Source organism: Diabrotica undecimpunctata, chromosome 3, assembly GCF_040954645.1.
Source record: "Diabrotica undecimpunctata isolate CICGRU chromosome 3, icDiaUnde3, whole genome shotgun sequence".
Lineage (NCBI taxonomy): Eukaryota > Metazoa > Arthropoda > Insecta > Coleoptera > Chrysomelidae > Diabrotica > Diabrotica undecimpunctata.
In genome coordinates, this window is record NC_092805.1 from 76,922,557 (window position 1) to 76,943,174 (window position 20,618).

Sequence of the window (20,618 nt, forward strand, 5' to 3'; positions counted from 1 at the left end):
CCCTCCATCTTCGAATCAAAATCCCACTGTCGGAAATGTTCGCGCCAACTCTCGCGCCAATCCCCACCCTAACCCCCACCTAGGCCACGTCACCATCGACGGTATAAATGAACCGTCCCCTGGTCCCAGTCGTAGTAGTGAACTAGTGAGTGAACTAGAAGTCGGGAGACTGAGACCTCGGAAGCTCTGAGGAAGACATCAGAGAGGATGTCGAAAGCTCGGCAAAATGGATATCGACGCGGTTCAACCCGGAAGACTGGTGAGTTTAATATTAATTTTTATAATAATATTGGTCTTGGCTCTAGGTTTAATTGTACTAACCGCGGAAATCTTTCCGAACATATATATATATATATATATATATATATATATATATATATATATATATATATATATATATATATATATATATATATATTTATATATAATATATATATATATATATATATATATATATATACGAAAATGGTTGCGTTTCGATTTAATTTGAGCTTCTTACCACTCCCTGACACGTGTTTCTGGGTCTTCCCGTCATCAGAGAGAGCTTGTAAGAAAACTCAAACTAAACCAAAACGCACCGACTACTCTGGCAATTATAGAAAAAACAATTACCAGAGTATGCTACTAGAGACATCTAGTGATGAAAGATGAAGTTAAATGTGTCGATAGCAATTAAAGTAAATTGTATACTCACGCTTAATCAAGCCATTAAGAGCGATGCTGGGAATATTTATATTCCACTATGCATCAACAATTTACCCATATAAATTACCATCTTTCTTGTACTCATTGCGTCGAGTAAGGACGATAAATATATGAAAATGGTTGCGTTTCGATTTAATTTGAGCTTTTTACCACTCACTGACACGTGTTTCTGGGTCTTCCCGTCATCAGAGAGAGCTTGTAAGAAAACTCAAACTAAACCAAAACGCACCGACTACTCTGGCAATTATAGAAAAAACAATTACCAGAGTATGCTACTAGAGACATCTAGTGATGAAAGATGGAGTTAAATGTGTCGATAGCAATTAAAGTAAATTGTATACTCACGCTTAATCAAGCCATTAAGAGCGAAGCTGGGAATATTTATATTCCACTATGCATCAACAATTTACCCATATAAATTACCATCTTTTTTGTACTCATTGCGTCGAGTAAGGACGATAAATATACGAAAATGGTTGCGTTTCGATTTAATTTGAGCTTCTTACCACTCCCTGACACGTGTTTCTGGGTCTTCCCGTCATCAGAGAGAGCTTGTAAGAAAACTCAAACTAAACCAAAACGCACCGACTACTCTGGCAATTATAGAAAAAACAATTACCAGAGTATGCTACTAGAGACATCTAGTGATGAAAGATGAAGTTAAATGTGTCGATAGCAATTAAAGTAAATTGTATACTCACGCTTAATCAAGCCATTAAGAGCGATGCTGGGAATATTTATATTCCACTATGCATCAACAATTTACCCATATAAATTACCATCTTTCTTGTACTCATTGCGTCGAGTAAGGACGATAAATATACGAAAATGGTTGCGTTTCGATTTAATTTGAGCTTCTTACCTAATATATATATAACAATAATAATGGCACGTTATATACATTATATGTACTATATGTCTCACGTCGTGTGATGGGGTATGTCATATGCTAGTATTAGGCTAATTGTTTATTTTGTAATTAGTCAGACGCCCTTTTCAGGTCAATAAAGCAAATTTACTTTATATTTACATTATGCTTTATATATAAAACAAATATGGCTATTGTCATCCAAAGTGTCATGTAATATGTCGCTATACGGTCAATAATAACGCAGACTATGTGTAGTGCCGTTTTGGTAGTCTCTGTTTGTTTTTTCTATCTAAATATATTCGTTATATTTTTCCCTTTTATTCGCTATGTTGCATGTTAGGATTCGATCAGTTGTTTATTTTGTCCTCAGCCTGAAGCCTTCTGTAAGTCAATAAATCAAAATATGTCTAATGATAAATTTATTCTTATCCATAGTGCCATATGATATCTTCTATGTCGTTATACATTCATTAATAATGTGTAGGGCTCCTTAAATAGGTGCCTTGTTTGTTTTTTTGCCATGTTATGATTCGAGTAGTTGTTTATTTAGTATACAGCCAGAGGCTTTTTTTAAAACAATAAATCAAAACTTTTCTTATAGTAAATCTATTTTTATCCAGAGTGCCCTATGATAAATTGTATGTTGCTATACGTTAATTAATAATGAAGGTACTGTGTAGTGCCCTTTTGATAGTCGCCTTGTTTGTTTTTTGTATCTGCATATATTCGTTATATCCTCTTCCTTCATTTGCTATGCGGCATGTTACTATTCGATCAGTTGTATTCAGCCAGAGGCCTTATTTAAGTCAATAAATCAAAATTTATTTTGTAGTTAATATATTTTTATCTATAGTGGCCTAGGATATCTCGTATGTTGCTATACGTTTATTAATAATGAAGATACTGTGTAGTGCCGTTTTGGTAGTCGCCTTGTTTATTTTTTCTCTCTGAATATATTGGTCGCAATTCAGTTTCATTTTCTATGTCGCAGTTAAGATTAGATCAGTTGTTTATTTTGTACTCAGCCAGAGGCCTTCTTTAAGTAAATAAATCAAAATTTGTCTTTTAGTTAAACTATTTTTATACATAGTGCCCTACGATATCTCATATGTAACTATATGTTACATATGAGTACTATACGTTAAAGTAAATTGATGTAATCAAACTAGTGATTTTTCGAAATCACTACAGTTGAAGAATGTGACACACAAAGTTTGGCAATTTAGATATTAAACTCATCCAAATAATAAGAAGGTATTACATGCTGTCTGGCATAAGGCGATGAAACTATTCTCAGATGTAAAAACTTTTTAATAGTTAAATGTGACTTAACAGATGATCCTAGGCAATCTTAAGGCGACTATCCCAAAAACAAATGACAGTTGAGATAATAAAACCAAGCTGGCTGCTAAAGACAGGATGATCTACGGTATTCTTTAAACCCTAACAAATATGAAGCAAAAGTAATGGAACGAAAAAAGTGGGCCACCAACTTACAAAAACAAATTCCCAGAATAAAGAAAAACCTGACAGTTATTTGTTGTGTAAAATGAATGAATGATAAATTTTACTGAGATGGTCAATATCATTACGTCTGTTTATAGTTGAAGGCTGATTGAGTATGTGACACATCTCAAGGAACGTTCTTTTGAAATAATTATTATTAGTTTCTAAAATTTCTGTACTCTCAAAATCAGTCTGGTGGTTTGTTGACAAAACGTGTGTGGATAAGGCACACGTGTGTTTAAAACAATTGATATCCTTCGATTAAAAATAAGGCGTCCTTTTAAGGAACGACCAGTTTGTCCAATATACGACAATTCACAATCACGACAAAGGACCCTATAGACTACATTAGTTTTATCTTGTTTAGATAAGGGAGCCTTAGTGTTGAAGAATAACTTTTCTATGGACCTAACATTCTCTATCTCAATCTTTACAGACACAATCCGGAGAAGTTTCGAAATGTTGTAAGTAAATTGTGGAAAAAAAGGTAAAAAGCAATAAATGTTAGATGTTGTGAAAGAACTCTGAGAGATAGCTACGGATGGACTATTTGTATGTAATAATAAAACATCTGATTCTCCAGCATCAGCTAAAGTTGGTGAATGTCTCCGGTATGAAACAGTAAACAAATATTTGTTAATGAGACGTAGAGGATATGAGTTTTGTAACTGAATATCTTTTTACATTAGGAGGAAATCCATTCTGTGAAGAGCATGTGTCAATCTGTGAACTCTCAAACTAATACATTGGAGTATGTTAGGTTTGAACCTCGTGGGATGGCACGAGTAGTAATTCAAAAAACGATTACTGGCAATATCTTTTCTATAGCAGAAGGTTCTTAATAACTGACACGCATGTCTAGAAAAGGACTATACAGTGTAGGTAAAAGTTTATGGTCGGTATTGACCTTACGTGAGATGGAGTGAGAAACACATGTTTAAAAAGAGAGGTATATTAGGTCCGCCCTTTAAATATCGCCGAAAATACATGAGTGGAAATAATAGAAAAGGGGAAATTCAATGTTGCCAAGCTTATTGGTTTTATTTGACCTGTTGTCTTTTTAGCATTTGAACAATGTTCTAAGATAACAAAATTTGGGCGAAATGGATTTAAATGGCAGCTTACTATTTTTTATTGGGAATATGCCACAATTTTACTTTACAATAAGTGTAATATGTATAACAATTTGATTTCCACTTCCGAAATCGTTTTATATAAATAAAATTTATTAATGATTCGTATTTTAAGTACGATTTCCGAATTAAAAATCTAAACATCAAAATAAGCTTATTTTAAAGTCAGATTGTACCTTATTTCTAATAAAAATAATAAACTGCATATAACGCCACAAACTTCATACAGAATTATTTGGCAACATCTCGTGTCGCGTGGTCAAAGCCTCGAATCAAAGTAGGGACACAGGTAACGAGAACGAGTAGATATGGGTCAATGCTTTTTAAATGCATTCTTTTTTTTTCGAATCCTGAGAAAACTAATACATATTTTTGGAAAATTTAAACGCAGAATGAAAGAATACATTATTACCGAGGGCCGAAATTGCCTGAAAACTTCCATAATGTTTATTTTAATAAGTTACAGGGGTGAAAAATAGAGAAAATTTAGTGTGATTTTGAATTTCAAATATCTCATTCAAAAAAACTTCTTGTTTATTCTAAGGGACTTTCGGCTCTCGGTAACAATGTAATCTTTCATTCTGCGTTTAAATTTTTCGAAAATATTTGTTAGTTTTCTCAGGATTCGAAAAAATGAATGCATTTAAAAAGCATTGGCCTGAAATTTTGCGCCTACAGCTCTTAAAACCGATTTTGTAAACAAGTAACTATATTGTTTAACAGTAGTTTCAAGTAAGAGAATACCTACATAAATAAACATAATGACTATTATCGTTTATGTGTATATTTATTGAAGTGAAAGAAACTACTGAAGGATACATTTATTATAACTTGAAAAATAAACTCTTCTTCTCTTCTTCTACTTCTTGGAGATCTTTTGATCTATTTACTTCTGAAGCTGCCTCTGGTTAATTTCCTGGGAGGTACATTGCCAACTATCCCTCCATCTTTTAACTGGTCTTCCTGGAGGTCTTGAACCGGGCGGGTTATTTTCTAGGGCAATTTTTGGGAGTCTATTCTCATCCATTCGTCTTACATCACTGTACCACATCCTTTTACGCTGCCTTCCCCATCTTACAATATATTGAATTTTGCACTGCTCTCTAACGTTTGATTTTGATTTGATTTTGAACATGTGTTCACATTTAAAATACTTTATGAATATAGTGGTTAAGTTAGGATATACATGGCGATAGTTTTTCCACCATTGTAATGGACTCTCGATACAGGTGTACGTTTAGATGAGTCATGTCCAATTAATTACACCATGGACTTAAGTCATCTTTATCGGTTTCTTTTTCTTGTACTGGTTGATTTTCAATAGTACAATCTTCTTTTTCTTTTTTTATAGAAATAACCAGTTTCTTAACTCTTTCTTTTGTTTTTTTATCTATATTTTTATCAGAAAATCCCTGCACTTTAAATCGTGAATCCATAAATGTACATAATGACAATGTGCCACTCTGTTCTATCCCTCTAAATCTTTTTGCTAAACCCGATATTAGTAATTGTACTACGTCGGACACTATGGATGTAAGGTTAACGTTTGCTAAAATTTTATTGCAAGATTCTTGCAGGCAGCGTACCATAACAATCACTGAACTACCCTTCAAGTATTTTTGGCCACTCATTGTACTTGTTATTTCTTTAAAAGGCCGTAAAATTTGGGAAAGTTGAGAACACATAATCCAGTCTTCATTATTTAGATTTGGTCTAAGTCTAAGTCTGTATTAACTAATACCAATGTGGAACGGATTGCCTCTTTTAATTCGGTCATTCTTTTTAACATGTAATAGGTGAAGTTCTACCTAGTTTCCACGTCTTGGATTGGCCGTTTGGAAACTTTGTTATGTTGTAATTGATACCTTATAAGCCTTTCTGAAGATAAGGTACTTTTTTTGAAATGTGTTTTTGCCGAATTGTCGAAAAAAGACTTTTTATTTTATCTACTTGTACACGACAGCATTCAAGTGCGTCCTCCACCAATAAATTTAACGTATGAGCAAAACAATTTAAATGTTTTCATTCCAAAACATCTTTAATAGTTTTGACCATATTTGAGGCATTATCAGTTACTGCAAAATTTACTTTTCGTTTTAGACCCCACTGATAATATTTCACTAATTTCAAAAGCGATGTTTTCTGAATTATGGTTTCCAGAAAAATGGCAGCAGCCTAATAAAATCGTTTTAAATTCTAAATTTTCGGTTAAATATTGTCCTGTTAATGCGATGTAACTCTCAGTTACTCCATATGTCCAAAGGTCAGTAGTAATACAGATATTTTCTACTTCTTTAACAACTTGTGATCTAATAATTTGCTCAGTTTTGATATAACATTCCTTAAGTAATGAGACTGACGTAATGAATAAGCTTTTCTTGTTGGTGGTTTATATTATTTCAATGTTATTCTATGTTCTTATTATTATTCGACGATGTCTTAGTTATTCGTTGTTCTTATAATTTGCGCTCATTTGCGCCCATATTTTTCTATCTTGTGCTATTCGAGACCACGTTGTTCCTGTTAATTTTCTTATATCATAATCCCATCTGAGATTCGGGCGCCTCTTTGGTCTCTTAGCGTTCCTGGGGTACCACATAGTTGTTCTAGTGGTCCATCTGTTGTCTGTTCTTCTTGTTATATGTCCTGCCCATTGCCATTTCAGGGATTTTATTCTTTGGATTACATCAGTCATCTGGGTTTGCCTCCGTATCCATTAAATTCTTTTACGATCCCTCTTTGTTATTCCTAGCATACATCTTTCCATTGCTCTTTGAGTTACTTGGAGTTTCGACGTTATTTCTCTCTTTAATATCCAAGTTTCACATCCATATGTCAAGACGGGTAATATGCATTGATCAAATACTCTCTTCTTGAGGTATAGTGGCATTTTGGACTTGAAGACTATGGAATTTCGTCCGAATGCTGATCACGCTTGTTTTATTCGTCTGTTGATTTCCGGAAGTAGTGATCCCGATTTAAGTATGAGCTGTTCCAGATATATGTATTCGTCTACTACTTCTAGCGAGGTTTCATTAATTTTTATTTCCACGTTGGCGATCAGATCACTGCACATTATTTTGGTCTTTGCTAGGTTCATTTTTAGGCCTACCTCATTGCTGGCTGTATTAAGGTCATTAATTTGTAGTTGTAATTCTTCAGGACTTCTAGCAATTAGAATGATGTCATCAGCGAATCTAAGATGGTTTAGGTATTCTCCATCTATACATAGACCTTGGTTGTTCCAGTCTAATTTCCGGAAGATATGTTCTAAGGTTGCAGTGAAGAGCTTAGGGGATATGATGTTGGGAAAATCTGGGGTATTTTCATATATGCTTACTCTAGCTGTGGCCTCTTTGTATATATTTGCTAGCGTTTCGACATATGGTTTATCTACTCCTTGGTCGACAAGAGCTTCTATGACTGCTCTTGGGTATACGGAGTCAAATGTCTTCTCGAAGTCTATGAATGCTAGCGCCAGTGGTAGATCATATTCTTTTGTTCTGCTCATTACTTTTCTTAATGTTTGAATATGATCCATTATGCTGAAGCCACTTCTCAAGCCTGCTTGCTCTCGGGGTTGTGCAGCGTCAAGTGTGTTCTGTATTCTGTTGTTAATGATTTTGGTGAATACCTTGTATATCACAGGCAGCAAGCTGATCGGTCTATAATTTCTAATGTCTTCCTTGCTACCTTTCTTGTGAATGAGGATTATGTTGGCTGAATTCCACTTTTTCGGAATATGTCTCGATTTTAAGCAGTCTGTGTATATTTTTGTCAGGATTTTCCAAGTTGTTTTACCAGCAATCTTTAGAAGGTCGGCTGTAACACCGTCATTACCGGCTGCCTTGCCGTTCTTCATGCTCTTAAGAGCTGCCTCTACCTCATCCACAAGAACATCTGGTACATCTTCTTGAACCGCAATTTCTTCTTCGCCTATTTCTTGTACTTCCGGAGCTTTATATAGACCCTCGTAGAATTCGGTTACATGTGCTATTATTTCATTCCCATTTGTGATCCTTTCGTTGTTGTTTCCCAATGATAATATTTACTTTCTACCGATTGCCAACTTACTCTTGGTTTTCCTATAGCTTTTACGGTTCTCGATTGTATTTTGTACAAGTCGTTCATTGTAGGTTTTTATATCTTCTGCGATCTTTTTCCGTATTGCTTTGCACAGTTCGGTATATTCAATTCTATTAATATTGGAGTTGATTTTCATTTCTCTTTGTTGTTTCAGGAGAGCTGTTGTTTCATCTGAAAGTTTTCTATTGCTGTTGTGTGCTTGTAATCCTCCAACTTCTTTGGCGCAATTTAACATTGTTTCCATTAAGTGTGTGTTATTCGTTGGGTCTTGTAATTTTTCTTGAATTAAATTTTGATAGCGTTCCGAGTTGTTGCTTAGGTTAGTGATATTTACCCCTGCAGTTGGTTTCTGGAGTAATTTCATTCTTTCTAGTTTAGTGTTTAGAACGACCCGAAACCTAATTAGTCTGTGATCACTACCTGTTCGGAATTTGTTGAGCACACTTACATCCTTTATGGTTTTCAGCTTATTAGTTAGGATGAAATCTATTTCGTTCTTGGTAGTTGCATTTGGAGCTACCCATGTCCATTTCCTATTGAGGTTCTTCTTGAAATAGGTATTGGCGATTGAGAGGTTCTGGTAATGTGCGTATTAAACCAGTCTCTCTCCCCTTTCATTTCTTTCTCTAATGCCAAAGTTGCCGACACATTGTTCTTAATTTGATTGTTTACCCACTTTGGCATTAAAGTCCCCGACTAGATACTTAAATTGGCTTTTGTTCTTGTTAAGCACCTCAGTTATTTCATTGTAGAATTCCTCTATTTCCTCATCGGAGTGGGATATGGTTGGTGCATATACTTGCACAATTTGGATGGTGTATCTTCTGGATAGTCTTAGACTAGCTACTCTGTCTGAGGTGCTTGCTATGTCGACTATCCTATCCTTCCATTTCTTATTAATTAGGAACCCCACTCCACTTGTTCGTCCATTTTCTATTTCTTTGTGATAGAGGATGTTGCCCGATTCAAGTTCTATTAACTCTTCGTCCTTCCGTCTTACTTCGCTTATTCCGATGACGTCCCATTTAATATTGACTGCTTCATTTTCTAACTCTATGAGTCTTGCCTGGTTCGCTAACGACCTGCAGTTATAAGTCGCTACGTATAGTGTTGTTGTTCTGGCTGGGTAGTGGTTTAGACTCCGCAGATTCTTAGTACCCTCTGCCCTCCTGACTGGTTCCCGAGAACTACCCATTCTCGGGGTCAGTTGGGCCTACGGAGAATGAGCGCTGCGACTTTCTATTTCCTTTATTCATAAGGGGTCGTGAGGCATACCTTACCACGCTGCCTCAGGTCGGGTTGGTAAGGGGCAAGTGTTGTCGTACAATGGCTTTTGCCAGTTACCATTGAGTTGGTTTGGGAAATTGGTAGGATAGTAGGTATTGGGTAGGAATGGGGTTAGTACATGATTTCTCTCCATAAGAGTTGAGAGACAATCAAGGCTCGCGTAGGGCAGGGTCGCATCCCTGAAGTAAGTCTATCCTCCACTGGGATTGTGGAGGAGTACCTACCCGCTACACCATATATATATATATATATATATATATATATATATATATATATATATATATATATATATATATAATCCTTTATAAGGATTACTCGAAGAGTGGTGGGTTTTTAGGTCAAAAGGTTGAGAAAAAAAACAAAGAAGTTGGCTACTTCATCTATTTATTGAAGACGTTTCGCTCTCTAATCAGAAAGCATCATCAGTTCATCTAAAAAGCACAATATGAAAAACCAAACATCCATAGTATGTAGCAGTCAATGGTGTAAAATGTAAAGAAGTTCTTCTTTAAGTTCCATCTTCTATCGAAGGTTGGAAATCATCATGGCTATGCGGACTCTGTTGATTGCCGCTCTGAAAAGTTCTGCACTACTGCATTCAAACCATTCCCTTAAGTTCTTAAGCCAGGATATTCTTCGTCTTCCCACATTTCGCTTTTCTCGCATTTAAAAAGACTATTAAGAGGCTATTAAGATAATAGACATCAATAATTAGTTGTATAAACAATAAATTGAAACTAGATACAGTTTAGAATTTGATTCAAACATAGCACAGCAAAAGACTATGTGGTTATTGTACATGTAATTTAAAAAAGTATGTAAAAAATAAGTATTTGCCGAGAACTAACAAGATCATAAGATCACACTTCCAACAATTTGATATTAATTTAATTTAATTTTTACTTTAGGTAACATTATTGAAAAGATTAAGAGTTTATTAGTAATATTATAAAAGGTGTAATGAAGTTACTACAAAAGCTTTCAATGCTAACAGGAGATACCTGGCAAATGGAAGCAAATTTCAGATCCACATAGCTATCATGTAAAAAAACAGTGTCCTTGAAGGTAAAACATGACACACAACAAGGCGAGTTACCAACCGCCAATGCAATATGGCGGAAAGTTTAAAAAATATAAAAAAGTAGGCGAAAACCTTGTCTGTACGAACCATTAAATGAACGAAAAAGATGTTTAAGAACACCACTTTTCAGGGAATAGCTCGGAGAAAAAGAACAAAAAAGTGTCTAAGTTATGGCTGGCTAGCCAGTCACAGGTGCAGATTTAATTCAACTTCCAACAGTCCAAGGTTCATAATAATTCGGAACTGAGAAATTAATGAGAATTCTATGAATCCAATTAATTTAAAAATTTTATTAAACTATTTCATCAAAAATTATTTTTAAAAACCCACACTAATCTTCTAGTTCTTACCAGTGACAAAGGGAATGCCACTGTACTCATGGATAGAGATCACTACGATGACGTCTTACGACACACCGTAGTGATATTAACTTATCTAGGCATACTTGTGCTCTTGCTCAACATGCTATTAACACTAATCACAAGATTGCGTTCGTTGCCAAGAATCTTAACTAAGTTAAGATTCTTATGATTATGATTCTTAAGATTGAAATGACTGTGAGATTTCTTTTAATGCGTCCATTAAGTCTATGGGCGAAATAATAGAACTATGTAGAATTTGCAGGCGAGAGAATGTGATAGAATTTAGTATATCATTTAAATAATTTTCTAAAAATACGTAGCTTTCCATTAAGGACTCACATAAATCTAGTATTTGTAATTGTGCTTGGTAAAAGGAGATGTCATTATTAATGTCATTGTTACTGGTAATGGATCAGGAATGGTTAGTAACCATAAATTTCGGTCAATTTCTTGTACATTGTAACCTTGTGCCAAGAGCATGGACATCTGTCAAGCTTTGGTAAGTTGCTGAGAGGTTTCAAAAGCTGGGCTTCACATACAGCATCTGTGTCTATCGGATACGGAAGAATGTCTGTACACATTCTTTGGTTTTGACTGATTTGTTTGCATTTTTCGGTGTCCATGGGTAAGACATATGAAATTGAATCATCATCTCGCGCTATGTATTTATGAACAGTTGAAAGTATATGATGAAAACCAGTTTGATTATCTAATATTGGTATTGAATATAATTGATACAAGGTGAATATTTCGGGATCAACTAACGGAATTTCGAGAACGAAAACAATTTTTGAATCAAGCTGATAAGCTTGCAGTTTTATTATGTCAATATACTGAGCTATATTTGACATGTAAGTGGGTAGAGGCAATACGTTATTTTGAAATGACTGTGAGATTTCTTTTAATGCGTCCATTAAGTCTATGGGCGAAATAATAGAACTATGTAGAATTTGCAGGCGAGAGAATGTGATAGAATTTAGTATATCATTTAAATAATTTTCTAAAAATACGTAGCTTTACATTAAGGACTCACATAAATCGAGTATTTGTAATTGTGCTTGGTAAAAGGAAATGTCATTATTAATGTCCAGAAGTGTAGTCTCGATAGTTTTTAAGTCTTTGTTAAAAGTTTCTTCGTCTATTTGCAATTTTTGAATTGTAGTGTTGCAAGTTCTTATAACTGAAGTGGTAACAGATATTTGATTTTTTAGGAGATTTTCAATTTGAGTTTCATCGGAATTTATCGTATTTATACATTTATTAAAGTATTCGCCATCAGAGGCGTCTAAATTTCCAGTAATAAATTTCCAGATTGTGCCAATACCATTTACTAAACCGCGTTTTAGGCGTTTATTATAAGTTACTGTGTCAGAGGTTATTTCTTTATATTTTAAATCAACGGAGTTTGAGATTTGTTTTAGCAGACTAATATATGTCTGTACTTCGGCTTGAAAGGCAAGTTTTCTCGGTGTATCCACGTTAATAAATTTTTCTAATAGGTTTTCCAAAATTCTGTCATTGTTGGATATTGTAGTTTTGATAGGGAATAATTGTTTGTAAACAAGTAAAGTCCATTTGTCGTTAGATGTTCGTATAGTTCCATTTTCATGAAAAAATATTCCAATTGTGTTAATAATTATTGGAGTGAGGAGAATTTGGGATTGGACGATAGAAAGGAGTCCATAGAATCTGTAAAGGAAAATTATTCAAAATATGGCCTGTCAAAATTTACTTTCGAGGTTTGGTTGGTTTTGGGGTTAAGGATAATTGCGGAATTTGTAAAAACTTCTTGAATTTCGAAAGGTCCATTAAAAATATTATCCGATTTTGATTTAATTTGGGATTCTTTTACGTAAACTTTATCACCAATTTTAAAATCAGGTCTTCGTTCTGAAATATCTCGTCAAATCTTACTTTCGCCTTTTCTTTCTGTATTTCTGTTTTTGCTCTGGCTACTTTGTAAAAATATTCCATGCGATTATTCAGGTCTCGAATATATTAATTTACTTATTAGTGTTTTTTGATTGTATAGAGTTTCTGGTGGTCGGCCTGCAGTATGCCCAAATATAAGTTCATATGGTATGAAACCGTGGGTCTTATTTTTTGTGTTGTTATAGCATATTATTGCATAAGGAAGTATAGTGAAGGGATGATCGTTTGTGTTCTCGGCTTGATTTGCTCTAATCATTTCTGAGAGTGTAGCATAAAACCTTTGTATAGATCCATTAGATTGTGGATGGTTAACACTAGAAAATGTTAGTTTAATGTCGTATAATTCGCATAGATCTTTGATTATAGCATTCTCGAATTCTCGACCGCAGTCACAATGAATTCTTAGTGGTGTTCCATAGTGTTGAAAAAAGAATAGGAGTGTCTTGACTACTGTTACTGCCTTTTTGTCTTCCAAAGGATAGGCTTGCGTGAATTTTGTCAATTCGTCACGAATAGTTAAAGCGTAGTTCCTAGTAGGGTATTCGAATATATCCATATTTATTCTTTCGAATGGTGTTTTTGGAGTTTCTGTTATGACTAGTGGTCCACTTAAGTTTTTCCTGCAAATCTTAACTTTTTGGCAAATTTCACATGCTTTTACAAATTTCTCTACATCTTTTGTTAAATTCTTCCAGTTGTATTTCTGCTTTATTCTTCTGACAGTTTCGTTTATTCCTCGATGTAAATTGTTTTTACCACAATGGTAATGATCTAAAATTTGAGGGATTTCGTCTTCGCTGGCTGTTTTAATTATATTTTGACAGATTCTTAATTTTAATTCTTTGTCAGCAAAAATATAAGAAAATATCTCTAGGATAGATAGTTTGAGATTATTTTTGACACAATATATTTTTGATTCATCGAATTGATCTTTATTTGCAAAAAGTAGGTACAAGAAACAAGTGTGATATTACTCGTTCGGGATCAAACGGTAATGGTATAATAAAATATTTTTGATCTTTTACCGTTTTGCTGTGTACAATATTAATTCTTCGGTTACTATATTCCATGTTTTCTTCGAATATGTCATTCATTATTTTCTCGTGGAGTTCTTCAAGTTTATTTTGCCAAAAAAATGTAACAATATTTTTGTTGGATTTGTCTAATAAGTCCGTATTCGATGTTTCAATTTTAGAATAATCGATTATTGACTTAGTTCTGTAGAAGACATTTTTTCTATATTTTCTTCGTCTTCGTTTTCTTGAGTTTCCGTGTCATCTTCATTCGATGCATGTAATGAGATTTTTGATTGAAAGTTTGCAAAATTCTTGAAATGGTTAATCTTTATCCTTGAGAGGGCGTCTGCATTTCTGTTTATTTTTCCTGCGCGATGTTCTATTTTATAATTGCATTCTTCGAGTTTTAGGCGCCAACGCGCTAATCGGCTTCCGGGATCTTTTATCGAGAAAAGCCATGTAAGGGGTCGATGATCGGTAATAAGGGTGAATTTTCGGCCAAAAAGATATGGTCTAAAATGTTTGACTGCCCATACGATAGCTAATAGTTCTCTCTCTATAGTCAAATATTTTGTTTCGGCACCGCATAATGTTCTGGAGGCATAAGCTATGGGTAAATCTTTTCCAATAGGGCCTTGCGATAGAACGGCTCCAATCGCGAATGCACTAGCGTCAGTTGTTAGTTAAAATGGTTCCTCAAAATTGGGATATATAAGTATTGGATCTGAAGTTAAAATATTTTTGAGTTCGTTAAAGGCTTCTTTGCAATCAGAATTAAAAATAAAAGGTACGTCTTTCTGAAGTAGTTTCGTAAGTGGTTTAGAAATTTTGGCAAAATTTGGAATAAATCTTCTGTAGTAACCGGCCAAGCCTAAGAATGATTTTATTTCTTTGGTGTTCTTTGGTTCCGGGAAGTTTTTGATGCAAGATATTTTAACTGGATTTGTTTTTACATCATTTTCTGTTACAAGGTGGCCCAAATATGCCACTTCTTTTCTTAAAAATTCGCACTTGTCTGGCTGTATTTTTAAATTTGATTTTCGTAGCCTTTTAAAAACTTCTGTTAGTCGTGACATGTGATCATGAATAGTGGGTGAGTAGATAATTATGTCATCCATATACACTAAGCATACTTGTAGGCATACTTAATATATTGTGTTAACTCATATTACTAGTAGTAGTATCCTGGTATGTTAACATTTTTGAAATTACCGCCTTGTTTGTCGGAGTTAAACGAAATGTCATTTCTTGATTGAGTGGTGGAAGGATAAAGAGTCGTTGCACATTGAAAAGCAACAACTTGTTGATTTTATATAGGGGTGAGAAATAGGCTGGTAATTTTTTCTTTGCTTTAATTTGAAACAACGTGGGCATACTATACTAAATAAAGGTAAATTTATAAACATTTTATTCTTCTTCTTTTATACTTCTGTTCTTTGAAAATTAAGCTTATATATATATATATATATATATATATATATATATATATATATATATATATATATATATATATATTGACATTTATAATATATGCTACTCAACAATTATTGAAGTCGATAATTTTAAAATTCCTAAAATTATAAAACTATTTTTAAAATAATTACCTGTACTATACTCTATATGCTATCTTTATTGCCAATATTTTTTGCATGTGGTTTTTTCTCCCTATTCCTATCCGCCCTTATCTCGTACAAAGAGAGACATGTTCCAAATATGAATATTATCATTCGTATAAAAGTGCTTGTATTGGCTTTATCAGTTGTCAACAAGTCAAGAAATCTATTTATCACAAAAACATTATGCCGCAAAGACGTTGAGAACTAGTGCAGCTCGAGCAATTAGTTCGTTGGATTCAACAAGCCATAAGTCAACAAGAGGTTGTTATGAGGCTAAATGTGTCGCAAAGTGTGATAAGTCGTGCATGAAATCGGTATGTAGCAACTGGATCTACAATATAAAGGCATGGAGGAGAAAGAGAACGATCTACAACTCGTCGGCAAGACCGTCTTGTAGTTCTGACGGCAAGAAGAAACCCAACATTCACGGCTTCCAGAATTAACAGTATCTTCAAGCATGCTACTGGACGAGCGATTTCCAGTCAAACTGTCAGAAGACAGTTGGATCCAATTTAAGGGCTAGACGGCGCGCTACCCATCCACGACTAACTAGGGAGCAGCGTGCATGCAAATATCGTTGGGCGATGGAACACTATCAGTGGAATTTCGAAAATTAGAGGAATTGTATCTTTACTGACGAGTCCAGATTTCGTTTGTATACGAATGATGGCCGAATATTGATGTGGAGGGAAAGAGGACAGCGTTACAATGAAAATCTAAGAGTCCCAACCACTCTTTTTGGAGGTGGATCTGTTTGCGTGTGGGGAGGCATATGTTTTGATGGTCGCACGGATTTAGTTGTCTTAATTAATGAGACAATGACTGCTACACGATATCGAGACAGAGTCATAGTACCAATAGTTGTTCCATTTTTTGGTGCAATAGGCGAACAATTTGTTCTGATTGATGATAATGCTCGCCCTCACCGTGCGAGAATTGTCAACGAGTGTATAGAAGCTCATGTCATTACAAGAATGGAGTGGCCACCGTGTTCACCTGATATGAATTGCATGGAACATGTTTGGGCCGAAATGTCTAGGCAAAAAAACAGGCTCCTTCAACCACCCCAAACCTTAGATCAGTTGGCCAATACACTACGCGCGATTTGGAAACATACCACAGCAGTTCATCAATAATTTAATAAGAGGTCTTCCAAATAAAGTTAGAGCACTAAGGCGACACAGAGGTCGACCTACACACTATTAATTTTTCTTTTCGGGATATTAGAAATTGAGCAGGAATAGAAATTTTAGGTTGTTAACTTTACAATTTTTGTTTATTTTCCATTTTTTTTTTCTTAAAGAATTCCTTTCTTTCGCGTCATGTGTATGAAAGTACGAAGTAAAAATAAATCTTTATTTATATCACTCCATTTTTCTATTTGACCTTACGAACAAAAAATAAAATACACATTTTCATATTATCCACTTCAATTGTTGAGAAGTGTGTATATATATATATATATATATATATATATATATATATATATATATATATATATATATATATATATATATAATTGGAAGTGGTTATTTCGACCAAAAAATAATTTATAAATACGTTCGAATTATCGGGTAAAGTGGTCTGTAATAAAAATCTTTCTTTTTTCTAAATTACTCAATATTTCGCCATTTATTTAAAAGCTTGCTCAGGAGTAAACTAAAACAATTTGAACATTACAAAAAATGGCGTACAAATACATTTTAAAACACTCACAGAATTTAAAAGATTTCGCAAATAAAAACTGACATTGAAGTATTTGAAATATTGAATGTCAAGATTAAATTGTCTTAAGCACGTTCGTTACAGCTATACGATAAAAAATTAAAATTATTTCAAATGTAAAAATAAAAATAACGATAAAAGAAAAGTTAGAAGAATAATATTTCTTTGATGAATTATTAAGGTTAGTTGTTATTAAGATGAATGTTGGCTATTTTGAATATCTATAAATTGTGTTCAATATGTTACAATATATGTTACTTAACTGTCCAGTGTCCGTTTTATAATTTAAAGTGTTTTTATTTTTGTTAATGTTTATTAATAAAAAACACTTTAAATTATAAAACGGACACTGGACAGTTAAGTAACATATATTGTAACATATTGAACAAAATTTATAAATATTCAAAATAGCCAACATTCATCTAAATAACAACTAAACTTAATAATTCATCAAAGAAATATTATTCTTCTAACTTTTCTTTTATTGTTATTTTTATTTTCACATTTGAAATAATTTTAATTTTTTATCGTATAGCTGTAACGAACGTGCTTAAGACAATTTAATCTTGACATTCAATATTTCAAATACTTCAATGTCAGTTTTTATTTGCGAAATCTTTTAAATTCTGTGAGTGTTTTAAAATGTATTTGTACGCCATTTTTTGTAATGTTCAAATTGTTTTAGTTTACTCCTGAGGAAGCTTTTAAATAAATGGCGAAATATTGAGTAATTTAGAAAAAAGATTTTTATTACAGACCACTTTACCCAATAATTCGAACGTATTTATATATATATATATATATATATATATATATATATATATATATATATATATATATATATATATATATATATATATATATATAAATATATATAAACGTGTTTATAGGAAGAACTTTTCCAGCAGTTTGGACCAGAAACTATAACTACCATCCAATAAAAAGATCTATTTTTTTTGAAAAACCAAAAACTGCTCCGCAATTAAGAAAATTACACGATACGTCGTCAAAGGATGTCTTCACTTCCGGCTTTTACCAGATAAACAAAAAAACTACAAAACAAATTCCTCCTTATGTAAGAGTTACGGATATATACAGACAGGTAAATTTAGTATAACATGTTAAATTACTTTTTGTTCTTACATTGTTTATATTGTTTTATATTTGTTGCTAGGGCCGTAGTATGACCATAGTATGACCCTGAGATTGACCACGAAATATATTTTTCTGTTCTTTATTATTATCTTTGACCTAGTTTTTGTTTGTTTCGTCTTTTTTGTGGTAATGAATTTTAAAGATTATTTTTCCTTGCACGTTTTCGTTTAATTGTTGTTTTTCTTGTATTTTTTGCATTTACCTTTATTTTGTACCATAAAACAAATGTGAAAATGTAGTTACAGTTTACTATTTCTCTCAAGAAAAGCATCAAAATTCCAAAATTTTCTATTCATCTTTTAAGTTATTGATTATGTTAAAAAGAATAGGGCTAAAGGAACTAGAAGGTTAAAGGAGTTTTATTATTTCATATGGTCAATGAACGCTCAAACACAGTATAGACAACAACCAGTATTCCCACTCCGCTTTGGCGCGAAAGTTCGCGCAATTTTACTCGCGCAGACAGCGACGCCATTTTCTCTGGACTCAACTTTTAGTCACCTTTTGAACAAAGTCCACTCAAATATTGTACAACATTATTTAGCCGTGTACGTTTGTACTATTTGTTAAAATTCAATAAGAGAAATTTCAATACTCAAAAATATGAAAATAAAACTAAAAGAAAAAATAATAAAATGATTATTTGGAAACATCAATAACACATTATTTAATCGTTTATATCGAAATAACAAGTCAAAATAGTCTATTACAATGAACAGGTAAGATCAATCACTAATCAATATACATATTTAGGAGTTTTGTTCACATCCTCTTGTGTTTTTAGTGAGATATAATTAAAATATATTAACTGATTTCAAACTCTGTATTTGAATTTTGAAATGAAACTTTGCATTTTATTCTACTTTATAATCATACAGCTTTAAAACTAGCATATTTATTAAAAACTGTTGCATAACACTCCATTTGATTTTTTTTTTGATAGTGTATAAGACAGTTCTGTAACAAATAGTTGTGAAACGTTAGAAAACAAAATCATAAATACAACGCAGAGAAAGAAACAATTTTAGGTTTTTTTTTTTAATTTCTCGAAGAATGAAAGAGTAGCAAGAAGAGTTTTGAAATTGGTTGAAATTAAAATCAATTTTGTTAAATAAATCAAAGTCGGCTCTGTCGCGTCCATATGTGCAGGGCCAGTCCACGGTTTTCGTCCAAACAATATGGCGTCAAGGTCACCGAATTTTGTCTAAAAAGATCAAAGGTACCGCGGTAGAGTGAGAATACTGGTTGTTATCTATACTGTGGCTCAAATATGAAAAAACTGCATAGCGCTACAATTTAAAGGGATGTATTTTTGAGAAAGGCGTGAATTAGTCCATATAAAATAGGGTGCACTTGGGAATTTTTCGGGCAGTTTTCTTTGGTGTATATGTATAGAAAAGTTGTTCAAAATAAAATTTCCTATCAAAATTTCACCTTTTAAAGTAAAAAAATATTTTTTTTTGACAAAAATATATTAAAAAAACGAAGCAAAAAAAAAACAGGAACACACTCGATTTTTCTTTTTTGCCTTATAAATTTTTACACGGTGTATATGTATAGTCATTGCTTTACAGAAAAAATCTTTTCTAAAACTTTTATACCCTTCCTCTTCAAAATTACGTTTAGTGGAAGTCTTTAGAATTTACAGTGACTTAACAAGCTGAATCGATTTACCAAGAATCTATATGCTGTAGAAAAAAATGTTTAAAACAAGAAATGTAACAGATAATTTTGAACAAAAATGTTTATTAGCACTTTTCTGGCATCTCAGGTTCTCTCAAAAAGTGCTAATTATATTTTTGTTTAAAGTTATCTCAGCTATATTTCTAATTTAACATTTTTTTATGGCGTATAGATTTTTTGTAAATCGATGTTTTCCATACCCCCTCCCCCAAAAATCGTTAAAAATAGTATACTTTGAAGAAGCATATCTTGATTAAAATCAATTCTAGATCCTTCCACAATAGTAGACTATTTTTAAGCTAATAATTTTTTTTTCGATTCAATATAGAATTATATGTGGTAGAAAAAATTTAGTTTGCAATGTTTGTGGAAAAATAGGGAAAATGGCCCAAAAAGGTGTGAGTGGCGAAATTTGAAAAATTGTATCTCGGATACTGTGAATCCTATCTTCTTTAAAGAG

General features: G+C 33.0%; 1 protein-coding gene across 7 annotated transcripts in view; it reads left to right on the plus strand.

Annotated features, from left to right (window-relative positions):
* LOC140436937 (uncharacterized) overlaps window positions 1-20,618 on the plus strand; it is a 257,943-nt gene that overhangs the window by 96,024 nt on the left and 141,301 nt on the right. For all 7 annotated transcript variants that reach the window (XM_072526098.1, XM_072526100.1, XM_072526099.1 and 4 more), the window contains one exon: window positions 18,211-18,422. In XM_072526098.1, the coding sequence (XP_072382199.1) occupies window positions 18,211-18,422 (212 nt within the window). The remainder of the gene's footprint in view (window positions 1-18,210; window positions 18,423-20,618) is intronic.